The sequence below is a fragment of the Lethenteron reissneri genome, chromosome 46, assembly GCF_015708825.2.
Source record: "Lethenteron reissneri isolate LAM-NWPU_2019-01 chromosome 46, ASM1570882v1, whole genome shotgun sequence".
NCBI classification, from domain to species: domain Eukaryota; kingdom Metazoa; phylum Chordata; class Hyperoartia; order Petromyzontiformes; family Petromyzontidae; genus Lethenteron; species Lethenteron reissneri.
In genome coordinates this window covers 8,839,356-8,863,185 of record NC_083824.1, presented here as the reverse complement: position 1 = coordinate 8,863,185, position 23,830 = coordinate 8,839,356, and the positions used below count along the sequence as shown (strand labels likewise).

The 23,830-nt window shown below is 48.9% G+C and overlaps 1 protein-coding gene across 1 annotated transcript in view; it reads left to right on the top strand.

The window, feature by feature from the left end:
- Positions 1 to 12,990, top strand: part of ELP1 (elongator acetyltransferase complex subunit 1) — a 36,110-nt gene extending 23,120 nt beyond the window's left edge. The window contains 9 exon segments of the mRNA XM_061570755.1: positions 246 to 307; positions 1,194 to 1,256; positions 2,330 to 2,390; positions 3,390 to 3,503; positions 3,683 to 3,809; positions 4,508 to 4,635; positions 7,691 to 7,839; positions 10,335 to 10,413; positions 12,047 to 12,990. Of these exon segments, the coding sequence (XP_061426739.1) occupies positions 246 to 307; positions 1,194 to 1,256; positions 2,330 to 2,390; positions 3,390 to 3,503; positions 3,683 to 3,809; positions 4,508 to 4,635; positions 7,691 to 7,839; positions 10,335 to 10,413; positions 12,047 to 12,126 (863 nt within the window). The 3' untranslated portion in view covers positions 12,127 to 12,990.
- Positions 12,991 to 23,830: the final 10,840 nt, after the last annotated feature.

Genomic DNA, 23,830 nt, shown 5'->3' with positions numbered 1-23,830 from the left:
TAGAATCAACATCACGCGTCTCGAGTATTTGGCTGACGTACATTTCCACGCGATAAGCCGCTTCGTTGAGCTGTCATTTGTGATAGCCAGGTCGTTTCTGAAAAAGACCTACATAGCTTTACGTGGTGTCACGTGATCCCCCAGCTCACACTTATTTTATCCCGTTGTTCCGCCAGATAATACGGTTGAAGAGCTCTGGTTGATACGATTAGTTACTTACGTATTTTTCCTGTTTGTTCCTCTAGAAAAATTGGCCGCACAGAGAAAGCACGTGGACGCTGCCTGTCTCCTGGAGCAGTATGCAGAGGTGGGCGGAGAGGATGCGGCGCAGTGGTTTGCCGTGACACTTGCCCTCGTAGTAGCGACAGCATGGGCGCTGCAGTGACGAGATGTTGACTACCTCGCCTGTTATACAGGAGGTCGTGGGTTCGATCCCGACCTTGATGCCTGTACCTTTGGAGTTTGCGCGTTCTCCCCGTGGTGGCGTGGATTTTTCTCCGGGTCCTCCGGTTTTACCCTCTACATTTAGAATCAACGTGCATTTGGAGTTTTTGGCTGCTATGACATTTCCACATGATAAGGAACTTAATTGAGCTATTACCAGGTCCCTTCTGAAAAAGAACTATATAGCTCAGTGGGCCTTACCTGGTAAAATAAAAAAATTGTTTGTAGCATCAGTTCGTGCGCCTTCCGCACGCATTGACGTTGAACAGCAGCGTTCGCTTAAGCCAGGGTAAATCTACTAATGAGACCCGGATGGTCAAAACCAGTCCAGAGTCACGCTTGCAAGGCAAACACTATTTGGGCTGCCAAATGTTGTTGGCGAGAGCACTCCATCGACACAATGGGGCCCAGCTCAATGTAAAAATAAAACAAATGGTGAATAAAAACTCGGCACGCGCTGTTGTGGAGATTTCTGGGCAATCAAATAAATAAGCAGACCTCCGCTCGTTTTCTTCACATTTGTTCAAAAGGTCATGACTGCTGATGAGACCCAGAATATTGAAGCCAGTCTGGAGTTTTGCATACTTAAGTCATGTGCTAACATACCTCTCGAAAGCCAATAGGTTGATGGACAAAAAAAATTTGTTTTACGTTAAATGATCTGCCTTAATAGGCGCTCGCAAACAGCGCCTGCCTCATTGTGCGAACGAGGTCGAGGATGTTATTTGTCCGCGGCCGTGTCTGGGCAGGACCACGAAGAAGCGGTGGTGACGCTCACGGAGGGAGGAGCCTGGGAGGAGGCCATGCGGCTGGTGAGTGCCTCTGGCTGATCCTGTGGTTCCAGACTTGTGGTGCGTGGACGACTGCCGTGGTCCACTGGTGGTCTACTGGTGGTCCACTGGTGGTCCACTGGTGGTCTACTGGTGGTCCACTGGTGGTCCACTGGTGGTCCACTGGTGGTCCACTGGTGGTCCACTGGTGGTCTACTGGTGGTCCACTGGTGGTCCACTGGTGGTCTACTGGTGGTCCACTGGTGGTCTACTGGTGGTCCACTGGTGGTCCACTGGTGGTCTACTGGTGGTCCACTGGTGGTCTACTGGTGGTCCACTGGTGGTCTACTGGTGGTCCACTGGTGGTCTACTGGTGGTCCACTGGTGGTCCACTGGTAGTCTACTGGTGGTCCACTGGTGGTCTACTGTTGGTCTACTGGTGGTCCACTGGTGGTCCACTGGTGGTCCACTGGTAGTCTACTGGTGGTCCACTGGTGGTCTACTGGTGGTCTACTGGTGGTCCACTGGTGGTCCACTGGTGGTCCACTGGTGGTCTACTGGTGGTCCACTGGTGGTCTACTGGTGGTCCACTGGTGGTCTACTGTTGGTCTACTGGTGGTCTACTGGTGGTCCACTGGTGGTCTACTGGTGGTCCACTGGTGGTCTACTGGTGGTCCACTGGTGGTCCACTGGTGGTCCACTGGTGGTCCACTGGTGGTCCACTGGTGGTCCACTGGTGGTCTACTGGTGGTCCACTGGTGGTCCACTGGTGGTCCACTTGTGGCCCACTGGTGGTCTACTGGTGGTCCACTGGTGGTCCACTGGTGGTCTACTGGTGGTCCACTGGTGGTCCACTGGTGGTCCACTGGTGGTCCACTGGTGGTTCACTGGTGGTCCACTGGCGGTCCACTGGCGGTCCACTGGTAGTCCACTGGTGGATGACTGGTATGGTCCCCGCAACTGCTGCAGATGCCACGGTCTGTTTAACAAAACACCAGATATTTTTTTTATTCCCAATTGTACAACTCTTTACCATATAAAAAGCACAACCATATACAAATTAAGTTAATCCTCGATTTGTTTCCGCTCCTGTTGACCGCACGCGCCCACGTTAGATCCACAAACACAACCGACTGGATCTGCTGGAGACCAACCTGAAGCCGGCGGTGAAGGAAGGTACGTGATAAACGCGCGCGCCCGTCGCCTTTCGCCCGCTGGCGACGTGGCCGTCGGCATGACAGGCGAGGCCCAGTCCCTTCTCGCCGCACCTGCTCGTGATGCTGTGTGTGCGCTCGTTGGAATGGGCCCGAGTAACCCTTTCCCATTCCGATGACGTACGTGTACACTATCAGGATGGAAGTGGAATAAAAAATAATAGAACTTTAAATTTCGGTTTTAAGCTTTCGTGACTGCAGGGATTCATCTTCTTGGTTCTTTCGGTAAAGTCACGTAGAAGGGAAATAATAAATAAAACAAATGAAACATAATAAAATACAATTCTCACGACGTTTCGGCCACAACGCAAGCAGCCGTCCTCAGGTGCAGACAGCGTCTTTCCGACAGCCCTGTTCTTCACCTGAGGACGGCTGCTTGCGTTGTGGCCGAAACGTCGTGAGAATTGTATTTTATTATGTTTTATTTTTATTATTTTATTATTTCCCTTCTACGTGACTTTACCGAAAGAACCAAGAAGATCAATGGAACTTTGTCGGTACTGAGGCTCCCGCAAGGCCATGCGGGAGGGCGTGTGGCACAGTTGTTATAAAGTGCGGTCGTGTCGCCACGGTTCTCTGCGGTGAGTAGGACGTCTTTAAAAAAACGGCGCTATGCCTCCCTAAATGAAATGTATGCTGAACCGCTTCTGCGTTCTGACATTCAGCGGTGAACAGGTCCCACCCTGCAACTTGCAGTCTCTGACGTTTCATTCCCACGCTCGTCTTCGTCATGGTGCCGTGTTTACAAAAACTACAAAATGAACCCGTGTGAATCGGTGGTCTCAAGAAAGGCTTCTGTGCGTCGTACGCTCGGTGTGGTTGGTGGTGCCACGCCATGCGCAGCGCTTGACCGGATCCAACGGCCGCGCTCACGCCCCCCCGTGGCTTGTATCGCCGCGCTAATCGAGGCCCCCTGGCGTTGTCTCTCTCTCGACCCTCTCGACCCTCCCGTCGGGCAAAGCGCACGGCCAGCAGATGGCCAGCGTGAGGGCGCAGGCGGCGCTGTTTGAGCGCCACGTGGCGCGGCTCGCCGTGGTTCGGGCCGACAAGGAGCGGGCGCGACACGACCTCCTGGGTGAGGCCGTCGCGCCGAGCGCCGTCATCGCGCGTTCGCGGGCTCGCGGCGAAAATTATAAAGCGCAGATGCATTGTCGTGCAGCGTTGCAGAATCCATGCGTATTCGTGATTTTTCTTCCTGATTTGTATTGCTATGTTTTCACTGAAAATGTAACGATTGCGTTTTTCTTTTTTTAGCCGATGGAGGAAACGACGAGGGACCGGAGTGCGATTTGTACTCGGACGCGAGCAGCGTTGCGAGCAGCGTTGCGAGCAGCGGAGTGCTCAGTTCCAAGTACTCGCAGAGCAACTCGCGCATCTCCGGGTACGAGAGCCACGTCACTCGCATAGAGACCCACAGACTACCATAGAGACCCGTACACTCGCATAGAGACCCACAGACTACCATAGAGACCCGTACACTCACATAGACCCACAGACTACCATAGAGACCCGTACACTCGCATAGAGACCCACAGACTACCATAGAGACCCGTACACTCGCATAGAGACCCACAGACTACCATAGAGACCCGTACACTCGCATAGAGACCCACAGACTACCATAGAGACCCGTACACTCGCATAGACCCACAGACTACCATAGAGACCCGTACACTCGCATAGACCCACAGACTACCATAGAGACTCGTACACTCGCATAGAGACTCGTACACTCGCATAGAGACCAGAGACACACATAGAGACCCACAGACTCGCGCAGAGACGCACAGACTCGCGCAGAGACACACAGACTTGCACAGAGACACAGACTCGCACAGAGACCCACATACACTTACAAAGACCCACAGACTCTTACAAAGACCCACAGACTCGCACAGAGACCCACAGACTCTTACAAAGACCCACAGACTCGCACAGAGACCCACATACACTTACAAAGACCCACAGACTCTTACAAAGACCCACAGACTCGCACAGAGACCCACAGACTCTTACAAAGACCCAGAGACTCGCACAGAGACCCACAGACACGCTGCAAGTCACCGAACGCTTGCGCAGGCGGTCGTCCAAGAACCGCAGGAAGGCGGCGCGCAAGCGGCACAGCCTGCGGGAGGGCAGCCCCAGCGAGGAGCCGGCCCTGCTGGGCGCCATCGGCGACATCGCGCGCGCCGTCGACGCCAGCACAGGTATGCCGGGCGAGTGCGCTAGCGAGTGCGAGGGCGCTAGCGAGTGCGAGGGCGCTAGCGAGTGCGAGCGCGCTAGCGAGTGCGAGAGCGAGTGTGAGAGCGAGTGCGAGAGCGCTAGCGAGTGCGAGAGCGCTAGCGAGTGCGAGAGCGCTAGCGAGTGCGAGAGCGCTAGCGAGTGCGAGAGTGAGTGTGAGAGCGCTAGCGAGTGCGAGCGCGCTAGCGAGTGCGAGTGCGAGCGCGCTAGCGAGTGCGAGTGCGAGCGCGCTAGCGAGTGTGAGAGCGAGAGTGAGTGCGAGCGCGCTAGCGAGTGCGAGAGCGCTAGCGAGTGCGAGCGCGCTAGCGAGTGCGAGGGCGCTAGCGAGTGCGAGGGCGCTAGCGAGTGCGAGCGCGCTAGCGAGTGCGAGGGCGCTAGCGAGTGCGAGCGCGCTAGCGAGTGCGAGGGCGCTAGCGAGGGCGCTAGCGAGTGCGAGGGCGCTAGCGAGTGCGAGCGCGCTAGCGAGTGCGAGCGCGCTAGCGAGGGCGCTAGCGAGTGCGAGCGCGCTAGCGAGGGCGCTAGCGAGTGCGAGCGCGCTAGCGAGGGCGCTAGCGAGTGCGAGGGCGCTAGCGAGTGCGAGGGCGCTAGCGAGTGCGAGCGCGCTAGCGAGTGCGAGCGCGCTAGCGAGGGCGCTAGCGAGTGCGAGGGCGCTAGCGAGTGCGAGGGCGCTAGCGAGTGCGAGGGCGCTAGCGAGGGCGCGAGCGCGCTAGCGAGGGCGCTAGCGAGTGCGAGGGCGCTAGCGAGTGCGAGGGCGCTAGCGAGTGCGAGGGCGCTAGCGAGTGCGAGGGCGCTAGCGAGTGCGAGGGCGCTAGCGAGTGCGAGCGCGCTAGCGAGTGCGAGGGCGCTAGCGAGTGCGAGGGCGCTAGCGAGGGCGCTAGCGAGTGCGAGGGCGCTAGCGAGTGCGAGGGCGCTAGCGAGTGCGAGGGCGCTAGCGAGTGCGAGCGCGCTAGCGAGTGCGAGCGCGCTAGCGAGGGCGCTAGCGAGTGCGAGGGCGCTAGCGAGTGCGAGGGCGCTAGCGAGTGCGAGGGCGCTAGCGAGTGCGAGGGCGCTAGCGAGTGCGAGCGCGCTAGCGAGGGCGCTAGTGAGTGCGAGGGCGCTAGCGAGTGCGAGCGCGCTAGCGAGTGCGAGCGCGCTAGCGAGGGCGCTAGCGAGTGCGAGCGCGCTAGCGAGGGCGCTAGCGAGTGCGAGGGCGCTAGCGAGTGCGAGGGCGCTAGCGAGTGCGAGCGCGCTAGCGAGTGCGAGCGCGCTAGCGAGTGCGAGCGCGCTAGCGAGGGCGCTAGCGAGTGCGAGGGCGCTAGCGAGTGCGAGGGCGCTAGCAAGTGCGAGCGCGCTAGCGAGTGCGAGGGCGCTAGCGAGTGCGAGCGCGCTAGCGAGTGCGAGCGCGCTAGCGAGTGCGAGCGCGCTAGCGAGTGCGAGCGCGCTAGCGAGTGCGAGGGCGCTAGCGAGTGCGAGGGCGCTAGCGAGTGCGAGGGCGCTAGCGAGTGCGAGCGCGCTAGCGAGTGCGAGCGCGCTAGCGAGTGCGAGCGCGCTAGCGAGTGCGAGGGCGCTAGCGAGTGCGAGGGCGCTAGCGAGTGCGAGGGCGCTAGCGAGTGCGAGCGCGCTAGCGAGTGCGAGCGCGCTAGCGAGTGCGAGGGCGCTAGCGAGTGCGAGGGCGAGAGCGCTAGGCAGTGTGAGAGCGCTAGTGAGTGCGCTAGCGCGCATCTTGCAACGAACTCGAGCAGAAGCCCCCTTTGGCCGCGGCTTCTCCTTTGGCGTCTCATGTGACCCGCGCCCTCTGATTGGCACGGTTGGCTACGTACGGTGCGAAAAAGTTCAATGTACATATATAGGCTCGCAGTGACGGTATCACTTTTGCTTCTCTATTTATGACTGAAACTAAGAAAAGGCTTCTTCACAATTTTGACATCGCCTGACGAAGCTAGTTGTAATCGCCAGCGTGCTCAAATTGTACGTTTTGTGGGTTTATTATCTAACACACCGGTGTGCTGAAGCAAGTAACTAATTGGCATGTTTTATTTACAACGACTGATCTTACTAATTGGTTGTGTCGGGTGGTGGCGGGTCAACGACTCGTTAATGTTCACGCGATACGTACGTACATTTGCCGAAAGCCCTGCCGTGGGAACGAATAGAAATATCGGTGAGAATGTCGTGAGGCAGTCTCATAGTAGCGTGTGTGGAAAGGTGTGCCGCCACCCGCCCCACCTCGCCACCGGAATAAAAATAATAATATATTTAAAAAAACGCTTTTTTAAATATATATTATTTTGTACTTTTTTGTGTCATCAAATATTGTAACCAAATTTTATTTTATCCAGCAGTAGATCGATCGTCACATCATAAACATGAATGTACTGTAGTAATGGAAGTGGCCCCGAAGCTTGCCATAACGTAAGGGACCGTTGCCAATTACAGCCAACGTCAGGTTACCGTGGACAATTAGACCCAAGTCAAAACATAACATATTAAAAAAATGTTTAAAAATATATATTTTAATGATAGAATATAGTATTGTCATCAGTATGACATAAGTATACCAAGTTCTTGCAGTCGATACCACATTGGGAAGTGGGTTAAAATTGAGTTACAAGATTTGAGGATACAACGACAACAACGACAAGAGACAGAGTGAGTTAAATAAAAGCGTGTAAGAATAATAATCGTGGTTGTTCAACATGGGCCCAGAGGTCGACAGCACCCAGTAGCTCGCCATCCGTGTAACGGCTAAATAGGCGACTGGAAGGACTTGCATTGTAAATGTTTACCGTACTCTAGATAAGGTTAGAGGTGGCCGGGTGCATCACGGGTTGTAGGTTCATAGACTTACATGGATACGCACAGACTTACATAGAAACCCACAGACTTATAAAGAGCCCCATAGACTTACATAGAGACCCATAGGCTCGTATAGAATTATTGACGCCTAATGGTGATGATGATGATGACGATAATGGGGACGGTGGTGTTGGTGGTGGAGAAGTGATAGTGCTGCTGCTGATCCTGCGTGCCTGGTCCCTCTAGCCGAGGTGGGGCCCCTGCTGAGGATGCTGCTGCTCTTCGATTGGGAGTCCGAGGGTCTGGAGCTCCAGGCCGAGCTGAGTTCCCTTCTGCTGCGGGTCGAGAGGGCCCTTCCTGAAGTGTGGCCTCCGACGGCCGCGTCAGTCGCTCCGGTACGGCCACAGTGGCCACAGCGGCCGCGTGAAGACACCGCAGCGGCGTAGACGAATTTCGCTTTTTGACTTGATTTCATTCCCTGGGTTCTAAAGTGCTTCTACCTTCTACTGTGTCGACCCAGAGGTCATTTGAAGGGATCTCTGAGGCAGCTCTGCAATATCCACTTCCACGGGCTGTTCTCTCGCACAATGCTGTGTGAGGGATCAGAATTAATCATTAGTTATGCGTCGTGACACCGATAGCAATCGGCATAGAACTTCGAGAGAATTACTAAATTGAAACAAGTGCTTTTGAAACGCATTATTTTCTAAAGGCCACGTTCAAGAAATATACAAGACTTCTTGGTTCTTTCGGTAAAGTCACGTAGAATGGAAATAATAAAATAATAAAAATAAAACATAATAAAATAATTCTCACGACATTTCGGCCACAACGCAAGCAGCCGTCCTCAGGTGAAGAACAGGTCTGTCAGAAAGACAGCGTCTGAATGACAGCCCTGTTCTTCGGTTCGGAGCCAGCTGTCTTTCTGACAGACCTGTTCTTCACCTGAGGACGGCTGCTTGCGTTGTGGCCGAAACGTCGTGAGAATTATTTTATTATGTTTTATTTTTATTATTTTATTATTTCCCTTCTACGTGACTTTACCGAAAGAACCAAGAAGATGAATCCCTGCAGTCACGAAAGCTTTAAATCGAAAAATATACAAGACTATTTTAATTTGACCACGGAATACCCACTGAGCTAAGTAGCTCGTTTTCAGAAGTGACCTGGCCACAAATGATCGCTCAACAAAGCGCCTTATCATGTGGAAATTTCTAGCAGCCGGAGAAAAATCCACAAGACCACGGGGAGAACATCCAAGCTCCAAAATATACAGGCATCAGGGTTTGGATTGTACCCACGACCTCCGAGGTAGTTAACATCTCGCCTCTGTTAAATCCATTCTAATGATCCCTTAATTTCATCCGAGGTGGCTAGGTGACTCCGATCCCACCCTGCTAAGGTTCCTGGGTTTGAATTGAGGTTCTTAAATGTTGGGTTTCCGCCACCTGTGCTTAAATCGGGTTCTCAGGAGGGCAGCGAATTTTGTGTCCAACCGTCGGCAGCCGCGATTTGATGGCGTATTCCACAACGAAGCACATGTCAACGTGCAGTTGATTTACGGGCTCTGAAAAATGCCCGCAGCATCAGTGTGAACAAAAAAATTATAATTGAGTCACGCGACCACCGGATAAGGGATCTTGACGAAAGGGAGGCCCCGTATCAGAGGCCAATCGTGATGCCAACACGTTGATATTACAGGGTCCGTTGGCGTACCTACGTGCCGGGAGCCGTACGAATAAACAGATGCCGTTTGGAACCTAGTCACCCGCTCAGGAAGCCCCTTGTGTGTGCGCGTGGCTGGTGTTGGGGAGCAAGAGCCGAGTCGTGTCGCGGTTGACGAATAAAGACGATCGCGCAGTGTAACCAAGGGAAAACAACGCACGGCGTGCTACCACAACTTTTACTTCACCATTCATTGATGACCGCCCACGCCACGTGTCCTCCATAACGGTCACGGCCAGGAAAGAGCGAGGCACGGGTCACAAAGATATCCAGGTTTTCTTGACAAGAGACAGTCGCAATAATTACAACAAGTACATTATATATGTACGGCAAGGTGTGATTAAGTATTCATTGTTTTATTTGCTTCATTGGTAAGCAACAACAATGCAGTGTCGTTGGCACACTTAGGAGAGTTGTGCAGTGGTTAATTTGGCCTATCGCTGGGGCCGACAAAACGAATTTGGCAAATTATTTAGTGAAAGGTCACATGCTTTGTTATTTCAACAACGTTCCCATAAGCTTAACGATGATGTAAATGTATGAATTAATAAATAAATAATATTGTTCATTTTTATATAGCCATGTCCGTGAAAGTTGCATCTGTATATTGAACTTAATCACCGAACGTAGCCAACCGTGCTAATCGGAGGTGTGGGGGTGAAGGACAACAATTTAAACACAAAAAGCAGTTATAAAGAAATGAGTTTTCAATCTCGATGATTTAAAAGTGGCATAGCTCCAGCGACTTCGTAATATCGGAAGGATGAGCGTTCCAGACGGCCGCAGAAAAGAATCCCCTAGGTCACGAAAATGACAAAGGCCAAAACAAAGTAAAAATGAGATACAGCAAAGATGCGAATATAAATCGTATATCGAAGGTGTGGGTTGGAAGGAGAAAACCACAGACCAGAGGGGAAGGCGGCCAGACCTGGCGCCAACAATTGCCCAAGTTCTGTGGTCCTACATTGATGGTATTGGGCCAACTCCCATTATTAAGTGTTTGAACGTAATAATCTTTAAATTTACATTGAAATTGGTGGAGCCATCAAGGAGGAGTACGTGGAGAGATTATCCCCTCGTACAGATATCGTCATAACCGTCATTGATTTTTGCTGCTGCTGTTGCTAACAATGACGGTTGTTCTCAAACCTGTGGTGGCCTGCAGGTGTTTGGACCGGACTCAACTGTGAACAGCATTGCAGCGTCTCTGAGTCAGCCCAGGGAAACGAGCCTTGGTCAGGAAGGTTGGTATCGCCACGGGCTGGTTTTGCCGTTGGCATGTTGTGTGACTTTTAAAAGTGCTTTTAAGATGCTCGTCGTTAAACTAAGTTTTTATTTGCTACGTCGTTAATTTGCTACATTAGCGATAAATTAATGTGTGTGCATTGTGTTCCCCTCCTGTTGTGCTTGTAGTGATACATTCATTGTGTTTCTTCTTGCTGACTTTCCCTCAGTTTTGTGCATTTATTTTTGTTCGTGGTATCGTCTTTCGGTTTGTAACAAAACTAAACTATTCTTGGTTCTTTCGGTAAAGTCACGTAGAAGGGAAATAATAAAATAATATAAATATAAAACAATAAAAATTTTCACGACTTTTCGACGTCGTGAGAATTTTTATTGTTTTAAATCAAAATTTAAACTAAACTATTTATATTTTACCAGATAAGACCCACTGAGCTATGTAGCTCTTTTTCAGAAGCAACCTGGCCACAAATGATACCTCAGTGAGGTGGCTTATCACGTGGAAATGTATAGCAGCCAAATACTCTAAATGCGTGATGTTGTTTCTAAATGTGGAGGGAAAATCCGGGGAACCCGGAAAAAAATCCACGCGACCACAGGGAGAGACACGCAAACTCAAAATATGCAGGTGTCAGGTTTGAGATGGAACCCACGACCTCCTGTATACTAGGTAAGGTAAAATTTCGATTTAAAGCTTTTGTGACTGCAGGGATTCATCTTCTTGGTTCTTTCGGTAAAGTCACCAAAAGAACCAAGAAGACTAGGTAAGGTAGTTAACATCTCCCTACCGTGGCAACCCAGAAGTGAGCCGGATTCAATCACCTGGCATGGCACTTCAAACAATGGGAGAAGTTTATAGCAGCCAAAGTTTGTTGAATCCAACACCACCCCTGCCCACCCAGCACAGCAAGGTGGCTCACTACAGTTGATTGGTCGGTCGTGTGTGGTGGAGCAAAATGTGGTTACTCCCAGTCAGTGTGGAAGAGTAGGCCAACTACCCTCTTAGAGGGGGCTCTCCAGAGCTCATTCCTTGATGAGGCCTTACCCCCAACAGTGGCAGGAGCAAGTCAATTGCAATCCTCCACCTTTACCTTTGTCAGTTTGTAGTTTTTATTTTCAATCGACGATCGCGATTTATTTTTGATAGTGCCCCTTTTATACTCTGGAGGCATCTCAGAGGGCTTAACATAAAAAACAAAGACAAAGATCCCCCGTGTAGCCTGAACAGACTGTTGGGGCAAGTGCTGTTAGCGAGCACCTATGAAGGCCGGCACGGCACACGAGGGGGTCGGTGGCCAACACCACGCCCGGCCATCTTTGTCTCCGCAATGGTGATGTTTACACACCACACCAGGTACTCATTTGAGGCTGAGTCAACCTAGGGAAGGCCCAGAACCAGTTCAGATCATGGTCACTGGTATTGGCAGTGAGCGGCAATCGAACTCGCGTCGCCGGGTTCGTAGCGCAGCGAGGCGCTAACCGCTACACCACCGCTCCCCACTTAACATCACATCTCATCTCGCACACATTTGAAAGGGGGCACGCCCAGTGGCGGCACCCCCCATCTCTGTGGGGCTACACCTCATGTTGGGAGTCGCGTCCAACGCCGCCGCTGCCGCCGCTCTCCTTTCGCAGACGACGAATCTCTCACCGCTCCGCGGCTCAGCAGGAGCACCGAGTGGAAGCTGCGTTCGCTGGACCCGGCGAGCGTTTGACGCGGAGCGACACGCGGAGCGACACGCGGAGCGACACGCGGAGCGACCCAGCCACCCGTATCCGCAGTCAAATCCTCAGTGGAGGTCGCACGAGCGTGTGACGCGTGCTTTTTCTGTTTTGGATTTTTCTCCCAACGCAATCCCGATCGTGCCGTCGCGCCACGAGACACGGAGTAAAATCGAAAAACTCGCAGAGCAGTGGGCCACACACCATCCACAGAAGCGGATATTACAGAGCTCCATCTGAGATCCCCTAGCGTGACTCGCTCCTTATTTATGTGGTGCACTTTGCGTCAGTTAAGGGCCCTCTCAGTTCTTTACACACTGGTGAGTGTACTTGCCCACACTAATCCTCAAAGCTGGAATGTATCCAAATTTTAGTGTAAATGTGATCCTACGGGTTGTTTACGCAGTCGTTTGCGGGCGGATTTCCTGCATTCGAACTTAGGCTCTGTGCAGCGCGCTGTGCGCCGTCACTCAGCTGCATCCATTGTCGTGTGAATCACAACGCAAGCGTTGGGAGTTCTGCCAAACGGTGAAGCTCATGCGTGTGTACGTACGTATATGTTGAACTTCTCTCGCCACCGTACGTAGCCACCCGTGCTGATCGGAGGCGGCGGGGGGCGGAAGGACAACAAACTAAAGAACACAAAAAGCAGTTCTAAAGCAATGAGTTTTCAATCGAGATTTAAAAGTGCATAGCTCCGGCGGCTTCCTAATATCAGAAGGAAGAGCGTTCCAGACGGCCGCAGAAGCGCATCTGAAAGCGCCGTGCGATGCGGTGACCATCTTTGTTCGATGGCCAGCAGCCAACAGCGGTTGTGAAACCCACCACTCGGAGATTAAAGGCATTGTCAAATTTGTCGACTGTCTTTTTGGTCTTGTTTCTATCGTTTCTCGGTTTTTTTTTTACCGTCTGTCCCGTTTGTACAGTTTCGTTCGCCCCATTAGCCCGAATGAGCGTATGATTTGCATGTATGTTATGAACGCAAATGAGTTATTCTCACATGCATGATTCGATGCATGCATTGCGACCGGAAGAATCGGTTTTGCTTGCGTGAATCGAAGCGTCGTGACGGGCCTACCGTACTCGTAATGTATTTTAAAAGAGTTCGATCAATGTCTCCAGCCAAATCGCTGGAATCTTTAGCAAGGTTTGAGCCCGGTTAATTTGTGCATGGGCAACCACCTCAGGGCTTGCCAGGTGTTGTAGGGATGAAGTTGTGATATTTGGCCAGAAGATTGAACAATCGCCCATTCATGTTTTTGCTGGGTACTCCCAAATTCCTCTCACAAACCAGACACTCTAAACTAAACTGTTTTATTTCGATTTAAAGCTTTCGTGACTGCAGGGATTCATCTTCTTGGTTCTTTCGGTAAAGTGACGTAGAAGGGAAATAATAAAATAATAAAATGTAAACATAATAAAAAAAAATTCTCACGACGTTTCGGCCACAGCGCAAGCAGCCGTCCTCAGGTGAAGAACAGGGCTGTCGTAAATTCCTTTGTCAAGGCGCCCTCCTCCTCTAACCCAGCTTAAATATACGCTGCCAAGCTTGGTGGTGTTCATTTGGACGCTGTCTTTCCGACAGCCCTGTTCTTCACCTGAGGACGGCTGCTTGCGTTGTGGCCGAAACGTCGTGAGAATTGTATTTTATTGTTTTATTTTTATTATTTTATCATTTCCCTTCTACGTGACTTTACCGAAAGAACCAAGAAGATAAACTTTTATTTTACCAGGTAAGGCCCACTGAGGTGACCTGATCACACGTGCGAGCTCATATAAGTGGCTTATCATCATCAAACGTGGGAATGTATTGTAGCCAAATCATCTAAACACATGCTTCTAAATGTGGAGGGCACAACCAGAAGACCCATGAAAAATCCATGCGACCATCACGAAGAGAGAGAGAGAGATCACGTGGACTCCAAATATTACAACAGGCATCATCAGTTTCGATTTAAAGCTTTCGTGACTGCAGGGATTCATCTTCTTGGTTCTTTCGGTAAAGTCACGTAGAAATAATAAAAATAAAATAATTCTCACGACGTTTCGGCTACAACGCAAGCAGCCGTCTTCAGGTGAAGAATGAGACACTACCAAACTAGGAGCTTATATATAAGCTTATATATATGAGACACTACCAAACTAGGAGCTTATATATAAGCTTATATATAAGCTCCTAGTTTGGTAGTGTCTCATTCTTCACCTGAAGACGGCTGCTTGCGTTGTAGCCGAAACGTCGTGAGAATTATTTTATTATGTTTTATTTTTATTATTTTATTACTTCCCTTCTACGTGACTTTACCGAAAGAACCAAGAAGAGGCATCATCAGGGTTGGGATGAAACCCACGACCTCCTGCGTACCAGGCGAGGGACGCAACATCTCGCCACTGGTGGTGCCCAATGTCGCAGGACTCTCCTGAATACAAGTCTTGAGAGACTCCGTGAGGATTTTTTGGGCTAATAATGGCATTACTCTCCCTAAAATACTGTACCTCATGAAATGCATGAAGATGTCCCAGCCTAGTAAAATATATAATCAATGTACGTTGAAAAAGAGGGCTTAGTTCATGATCTGAACACATTTTTACTGCGCACACAAAAAAACAAACATTGCAGCAACACCATCAAACATCACAATTACAGAAAATATCGATTATACAATTCACCTTACCACCCAAAATAAGTGCCGTTAGGGGTTGAGACCAGTGGTGCAGTGGTTAGCGCACTCCGCTGTAAACCCGGCGATCAAAGTTTGATTGTGGGCCAGGGCTAACACCAGTTGGCGAGTGACCTCTGAACCGGCCCTGGGTCACTGTCTTCACCAGCACGCACCGACACTAGCGTGGTGAAGTATGGTCAAATAACCCCGATGACCGAGAACACCGTTGGGAGGCCTTGTCCAGTGGTGGATTGATAAAGGGCTGAACGTATGCATATATAAGTGCCCTGTCATTTGTCCTATTTATCAGAAACCCAGTGACCGTTGTGTATGTAAAACTTATTTCGCGCCGTACGTAGCCACACATTGCAAATGAATTATAACAGATTGAGGTTAAGTTGAAATGGTGTTCTAAAAGGGGCTAGGAAGCTAAATGTTGGCACAACCGTTGTTGAGTCTCTGCTTAAGACCGCAACGATCTGAAAACCAACTTTTGAATTCTGCCCCCACGAACTCGCATGGCTTGGAGGAGGTGGATGGGTTTCACCCCGGAGGGCATGGCCATCCTGAAGCTCGCTTGCGTATCTCGTGCTCAACAATCGCAAAAAATTAACCCGTAAAAACAAAGTTTTTCACTATAAATCCTTTATATGCTTGGCGGCTAGAGTCCTCTCGTCCTCTGGCTTGAGATGGCTGCCATCTATGGGTCAGATGATTGCCTGCCACCATTAAGCAATTGGTAATTAAATATAATTTATTTTTTCCTACAAAGTGTAAAATTTTGGGAAAAAATTTTTACGAAAATAAATTGTCACGCACAACGAGTCTGTGTGCAAAATGTCAGCTCGATTTGATCACGGGAAGTGGGTTAAAAAACGACCGAAAGATTTGCACGGTCGTAAGCGCGCAAGCAAGTGAACTTAATATAAAGGATTTAAAAATGATTTGCGATTTCCACCAATCATTGGTTAATCGAGTAATGCGTCTCCCGTGGCTTTTGAAGCTGATAGAAAGTCGGCAAGCTCCAAGTCCGCTCGATTCCGAGTTAGCTGCTGCATCTGCTGGATTGAGCAGTGAATGTACTTTGTGTAGTGTTTAACTCCGAGTTAAGCTTATTGACAACTGATTTTTAACCGTGGAAGATATTGGAATTCACAGAGAGGCTATAAGCTGCGTCCTGTCTCGCTTTCAAAACTGTCTGCCACGGTTACAGGCTCCTTGCAGTTGCCAATTTAGCGGTGTATGTGCAGTATAGAGAATGTATGTCATACGTTCTTATAAATAAACACAAATATCATTCCCGCTCCCTTTGTGTTTTTTGTTGTTGTAAAAACAGTCTCTACGGTACGTCTGTGTACGATTCAGAGTGCAGTGCGCTAACCACTTTGCCACCGCGCTCCCCTTTGAGATACTTTTTCTCTGGTTTCAAATCGGTGGTAGAAGCAGACGCCACGATTTACAGGATGGTAATATTGAGGGTTTACAGCGATCCGCAAGGTCCAGGGAGTTGGATTCCACTGGTCTATGTATTTATGTACCCCCTTGCAGCCACTAGTGGCCGCTACATTCATCACGATGGAAAAAACTTAAATATTGACGAGAGCTGTGGTGCAGGGTGACCCCGAGATTACACATTCCTGCGGAGGGAGCTGGTAGGAACGTTGGGTTGCTCGGTCAATGGCCAGGGTCAACGGCGGCGTGGTGTATTCCGCAAATATGCCCGACTGTGAGGGCGGGCACAAGCCGGCGTGAGTAGGTTAAACGTTAAGTTTTATAAGGGCACCACGGGGTGACCAGTTCCTCCCCACCCAGCCCCACCTCTCCCACCTCCCACCCAGCACCTCCTATTTTTTGATGCACGACGGACGGACACAATAATCCCCTGTGGGCTGGTGTAACCAGGAGGTTCCTACCAGTATAAATGCTGTCATATATCCACTGGTCGTCTTTTGGCGTTCTCTGGTCTGGCATTGGTGAGACTATGCCATAAAGGCCATCTCTGGTGTAAACCAATCCGTTTCAAAGACAATGCATATATGACACCGGAACATTTATTTATGTTTGTTCCTGGGTAGTAAGTGTTATTTCCTAATTGCTTATGCCTCAAAAGTACAGAAAATGGCTATTATTCCCCACAAACTTTGCTTTTGTGACCAGGACAGTGATATTTAGACATTTACCTATTTTCCCGAACATTCCAGATAGATTCAGTGCTGAGTAAACTTGGAGTAACTTCTAGAACATTCAAGAACTTCCCAGTAATATAAATAGTAGTATAAATACAGGGGCCTTAAGCCCACCAGTTCAGTTTACTTCCAGCTGCCTAAGTGGATACATATCTGCATTTTTCTGAGATGGCATCAAGAGGCTGCAAGCATCCGGCAGACGCATTTTGCGATGTCTGCGGTCAATTTATCAAGACAAAAGCGAAAAAGTACTCTGTGGACGCATTTGCTAAGATGTGTGAGGCCTACAAGGCATATTTTGGCATGACTGTCGGGGATCAAGACAAACCTGGGCACCTCATTTCACCTGCGAGCAATGCAAAAAACTCTGGAAGGTAAGATGGACAATTGTTGCTTGGAAATTCATGTTATACAATTTGTTAAAAAAATATAGTTAAAGTTTTTTATTTTATATATTTTCAATGTTATTGAAAAAATATATGTGAAAAATTTTGCGATAATCTCTTACACATAAGTCATGGGTGAAATAAATGTATTTTTGTAGGATGGTACAGAGGGGAAATGAGAGCCATGAAGTTCGCTATCCCAAGAATTTGTCGGGAACCTACTGACCGCTCAAGCAACTGCTACTTCTGCATAGTGGACTCTTCCAAACGCTGGACTGGCAAGAATGCACCTGCTATCACGTATCTGCACCTTCCTTCATCCATCGCCCCGGTGCCACACTGCCATGAGCTCCCCTACCCACTCCTCCGGAGAGAGAGCAGCCGTCTTTAGAAGAGAGCAGTAAGTCAGAGAGCGAGGAAGACGTTGTAGATCCAGATGACAATTTCAGAGGTGGAGCTGAGGAGAGAAACCCATACTACCCCAACCAAAAAGACCTCGTCACAAATGTCTGACCCCCCCCCCCCACCCCTAGGTGTGACGTCATTTATAGACGGCCCCTAGGGGCATACTTAAGCGTGGGGGGTTTGAGCCTCACCCCGATTACAAAGCTTACCTCTACGAAGACATGCAGTCGGGGAGGGGGTGATTTCGGTGAAATTTTAGGTTTAAAGTTTGGTGTTGTGATCAAGAGGACCCCTGGTGGCTATGCAGTGGAATTTAAGGCGAAAATTTAAGCGCGGATTTGCCTCGACGTGGGGTGTTGAGCCCACTTTTATTAATTAAAAGGAGTTTGGGGGGGGGGTGAGAAAATAGCGCCCCTAGTGGTACCACTGTATTTTTAATTTGCTATTAATTAACCTAAACAAAAAAAATGAATTAGTCTGTAATAAGGTCGGCAGCCATCTTCTTGGTTCTTTCGGTAAAGTCACGCAGAAGGGAAGTAATAAAATAAATAAAACATAATAAAATAATTCTCACGACGTTTCTACGTGACTTTACCGAAAGAACCAAGAAGATGAATCCCTGCAGTCACGAAAGCTTTAAATCGAAATGTAAGGTCGGCACCGATAAGGGGTTGACAAGTATGTGATCCAATGCGAACGAAATGTAAGAATGCGAACTAAATGTAAGAACGTGTTGCTCCGAGGGATTTGGCAAACAGCCACGTGGATGAATTCACGTAGCACCTCCTTGGCTCTTTTGAAGTCCCTCTTCCGACGGCACTTGGGGTGTAACCATCAACCGCACGGGAACATCACCAAGCGGGTCGATGGGCACGTCTCCCTTCCTGAATGGAAACGTGAAGAGGGGCCACAAATTGTGGACCCATAACCCCCCCCACCCACACTGTAGTCTGTGGTCCTTCAACGGAGGTACAGCAACACTACAACGAACGAACTCTCTCTCCTGAAACTCCTCTTCGTGTCGATAGCTTTGGTTCACGTGCCGTGGTTTTGGATGTCCCCCTCGGCTGTTTGGGTTCGCTGGCTCAGCAGATATTTGTGGGTCTCTGTACATGTGTAACGACGACTTGACACACTTCTCTTGAGATGGCACTTCATTGAAGACGCGTTCACTTGACATCAGGCGGAGACCCCCACTGCAACAGCCCCGAGTCCCCCGCGCATCTCCCTTTTATATACCGACACGAGGCCACGCCCCCCTTCTCGATCATTCTCGCTGACTCTGGACGCTCGCTCCACCGGCAGACTCCACCGTCCTCTTCCGTCACCTGACCACGGCTCCCTTCTCCAACATTCCCGTAGCCACCAGTCCCGACGCGATCACAACTGATACCCCTGTCATTACCTCCCGTGGCCACTAGTCCACTCACACTGCAGGCCAACTCCCCTGCCATTACCTCCTGTGGCCACTAGTCCACTCACACAGCAGGCTGACTCCCCTGTCATTACCTCCCCTGGCCACTAGTGTATTTGCACGACAGGCCAACTCCCCTGTCATTACCTCCCCTGGCCACTAGTCCATTCGCTCTGCAGGCTGACTCCCCTGTCATTACCTCCCGTAGCCACTAGTCCCCTCACACCGCATGCAGGCTCTATTGTCATCACACATGCCTGACTGGGAAGTAAAAATGTAAAGGCGGGGGGGGGGGTGCATTTTTAGGGGGAGTGACAAACCCAGTGAACTGTTTTCTAGCACTTGATATATTTTTTACTAGAGTTCAGTAACAAAGTAAACACTTAACGCGACGAGGAGAGCAAATCTAACGCTGTGTGCGGCGAGAAGCAACAAACCACGTGTACACTTGCAATGTATTTACAAACGTTCAACTAATTTCCGAATGCGTTCGCAAAACTTGGAGTAAAAAAACAATGCTACTCGAAAAAAAAAACAAAGCGACGACGATGATATTGCTACTGAATCGTATGAATGCATGAAAAAATATATTTCTAAGGCAAGTATTTTTTAACAAAAATCCACAATGATTGGTTTGTATGTAGGTGTAAGTAAAAATAGCTTAAGTGAAATTACTTTTGAACAGAATAATAATGTGCTATATGCATAATGTGTAAATTGGTCAAATAGGAACATTCATATTCGGATAAAAACTGAAGATAATATTAAGATCGTTATTTTTCTTTAACAGTGAAAGAAAGCAAATGTGCTACTTTTCTTACAAAACGCAGATATAATTATGACCGTCAATTACACTTGGCAGATGCACTGTCTCATACACAAATGTTAAGATACCATATTGTTTACTATTTAAGCTCTTCAAGAATAATAAACTCTACGTTTCGGCTACACTTGTAATAGTGTTCCTAACAATACAACATCACGAATGAGTGTGTGTTTGAAAAAATATATAATGTACGATGCACGAATCTAAAAAGAAGAGACTCACCACAATCATCGTTAACACTGTCCCGTGAGATACAAATTAGATAACAGTTCAACATTTCAGGCAGTGTGGCGAGAGATGACACGGCGCATTTTTTTTAGTTCACTTACACTGGTGCCTCAATAGCGTTGCACGAAGCCGACAAGAATAATTGTGTACAGATAGATCATGTGTAACCGTAAAAATACCCCCCCTCCCTTCCAATACGTTATCATGTGCAACAAGTGACTTGCGCACAAATACGTCCACGTCGTCATCGCCTACGAGCACCTCGTGCCCTCTTTTAGCCCCCCCCCCTCCCGACAGTGGCGGCTCCTGCAAAATCTCTCAGGGGGGGCAAATGTCTGGATGATTGATACGGATAAGGTCCACCCATGCAATGGATAAATTAACAGCTTAAGCATGTAAAGGCAACTTCACTACTTTAATATTAATGAAAAATAAAGTGACTCTTACAATACATCTTGTTTGTTTCTATACTCACTATTAAAACAAACCACTAGGTGGCGACAAATTATATTGTTGGATGAAACGTGCTTACGTATGATGACGTAAGCACGTATGATGACGTAAGCACGTTAGGGCGAGCCCTCCCGGAAGCCATAGAGAATGCATTGCAGCGCCCCCGTTCGAAAAAAAACATGTTTGAATGTAAGTCTATGGGAACACTCGGGGCGATTCTCAGCCGGAGTGAAATCGCCTAAAAAGAGGCGGTACTCCACAGAACGTGACATGACGCTGATTGGACTATATCCAGAGGCTGCAGTGACGGCTAGCGTGACTCTGTGGTTCAATGACATTGGTGGTGCGTCGCCCAATCGCCCTAATGAAGAAACCGCCCCTGCCTCCCGATACGTTCCATTCATTGGCTACCACATTCTGATAAGCTCCCCCCCCCTTAACTTGTATTTAAGAACTTCCATCTTGAATCCCTGCCTCACTTGATGCAGCAAATCTGGCTGTGACGGTCCCCACCTGATGACGGAGACTTGTGTTGCCTCCGAAACGTCGTGATTTTTATTTAATTTTTATTAATTACAATTTCATTTTTTACCTACGTGACTTTACCGAAAGAACTAAGAGTATGGTATGTGAAGTCATTTAATCGATTGGGAATCAAGTTAAAATTCACGTCAACGTACTTGTTTTAAGGCACCAAGTGTAAATGGACCACGTCCAACTACAAGTCATTATTTATGCTCGCTCTCTCTCGAGTTTGAAGCCTGTTTCGAATATTCTTCTGCGATTATGAAGCAGTGTTAAAGACACGTGGTGAGATTTTGATTTGTGCTTAAGCACCAATGCCAACGCAGTCTTGCAATCGTCAATTAGAATCCCAGCAAACGTGTAACGTTAGCCCAAGGTTGGCAGTGGTTGACACTGTTGGGCTGACGTCTGCTCAACGTCGGCCCAACGTTCCACATTTACCGGGACTGCGCGTGCATATTAAAGTGTGCGTATCCGATTATGGATAGTCAAACTTCATCCGATATAATATAAATCGTCATCCATCCACTGGATGGCCGGATAGCTCTTGAATGGTGTTCTCAGGTTGTACAGCGTGTTGTTCGGTATTGGTGACCGACGTTTCGCTCCTGGGAGCCAAACAACGCGCAAATATACAACCCAAAGACACATCGGAGAGCTGTACAGCAGCACACGTGCGCAAATCTGCACAAGAGTACTCTGGAATACCGATCATGCGACGCACTCAAAGGAGCTCCGCGAGTATCATCGCCCACACTCCATCCGTAGAAAGAAAGCGGCAGCTCACACGGCAGTTCTCTCCATACCAGGCAGTATCTCTGTTCTAGATTTGAAGCTTTCGTGACTGCAAGGATTCATACTCTTAGGTTTTTTCGGTCAAGTCACGTAGGTAAAAAATTAAAATTTATAAAAGTTACATAAAAATAAAATAAAAATCACGACGTTTCGGAGGCAACACAAGCTTCCGTCTTCAGGTGGAACCGTCACAGTACGATAGCTGTATCAAGTGATAGCTGTATCAAGTGAGATACAGCTATCGTGCTGTGACGGTTCCACCTGAAGACGGAAGCTTGTGTTGCCTCCGAAACGTCGTGATTTTTATTTTATTTTACTTTTATTAATTTTAATTTTTTACCTACGTGACTTTACCGAAAAAACCTATGAATAAGTATCTCTGTTAACTATTTAAATGGGGCTTGGCTCCCACTTCTTTTGAAGCACAACACGACACAACTCGAGACGACACCGCAACACCGTGAACGCAAACCGGCCGAACTCCCAAGCGGCTGCGGCAGTTTGGGCAACAAAATCGAACACGGCTCACAATCGTGAAACTCCCCAACCACCACAGTGAGGTGGCCACGAGATGACAGCGTGGCTCGTGGGTTCGTAAAAACCCAGCCGTGTGGAATTTTGAATGTTTTCATTTCTCGTACTTTCTCAAGAGTACTCCACATGCATACCATCAGTGTGCGAATGACACATGAACCGGTCCTTCAAGGGATTTAGTCACACTGGGGATGCTGCATTCTTCCACATGCTCTGCTGGAGAAATCTGGCCCCCACACCTCCCCCCACCACCTTCACCAGTGTGGTGAAGTACAGTCAAACAACCCTTCGACGACACAGCATGGAGAAGCATTCATCCAGCAGGGCATTGACAAAAGGCGCTCGTAAACTATTACTAGTTAGCCTCGGCGCACGGAAGTCACGCTTCTATGACCTTAAACCAAGGGGGAAGTTCAACTTCTGTGGGTCATGTCGCTTGCTATTTTAGAACCCAGCCCTTCCGCTTTATTTCTAGATTTGAAGCTTTCGTGACTGCAAGGATTCATATTCTTAGGTTTTTTTCGGTAAAGTCACGTAGGTAAAAAATTAAATTTTACTTCTATAAATTTTAATTTTTTTACCTACGTGACTTTACCTAAAAAACCTAAGAACATGCTTCCTTTTTTCGATTTAAAGCTTTCGTGACTGCAGGGATTCATCTTCTTGGTTCTTTCGGTAAAGTCACGTAGAAGGGAAATAATAAAAAATAAACCATAATAAAATAAAGAGGGCCCTCTAGAGAGCTCCTATTATTTTATTATGTTTTATTTTTATTATTTTATTATTTTCCTTCTACGTGACTTTACCGAAAGAACCAAGAAGATGAATATGCTTCCTCTTTATGCCCCGCTCCCATACTCCTTATGCCCCGCCCCCTTCCTGACCAGGCCCCGCCCCCTTCCTGACTAGGCCCCACCCCCTTCCTGACTAGGCCCCGCCCCTTTCCTGACTAGGCCCCGCCCCCTTCCTGACTAGGCCCCGCCTCTTTCTGTGCCTGTGCTGTTCCGGCTTTCATACGTGCTCGAAAACAGCACTTGCTCCTACAGCCTGTTAAAGCTATATGGGAGATTTCGATTTAAAGCTTTCGTGACTGCAGGGATTCATCTTCTTGGTTCTTTCAGTAAAGTCACGTAGAAGGGAAGTAATAAAATAATAAAAATAAAACATAATAAAATAATTCTCACGACGTTTCGGCCACAACGCAAGTAGCCGTCTTTCTGACAGACCTGCTGTTCTTCACCTGAGGACGGCTGCTTGCGTTGTGGCCGAAACGTCGTGAGAATCA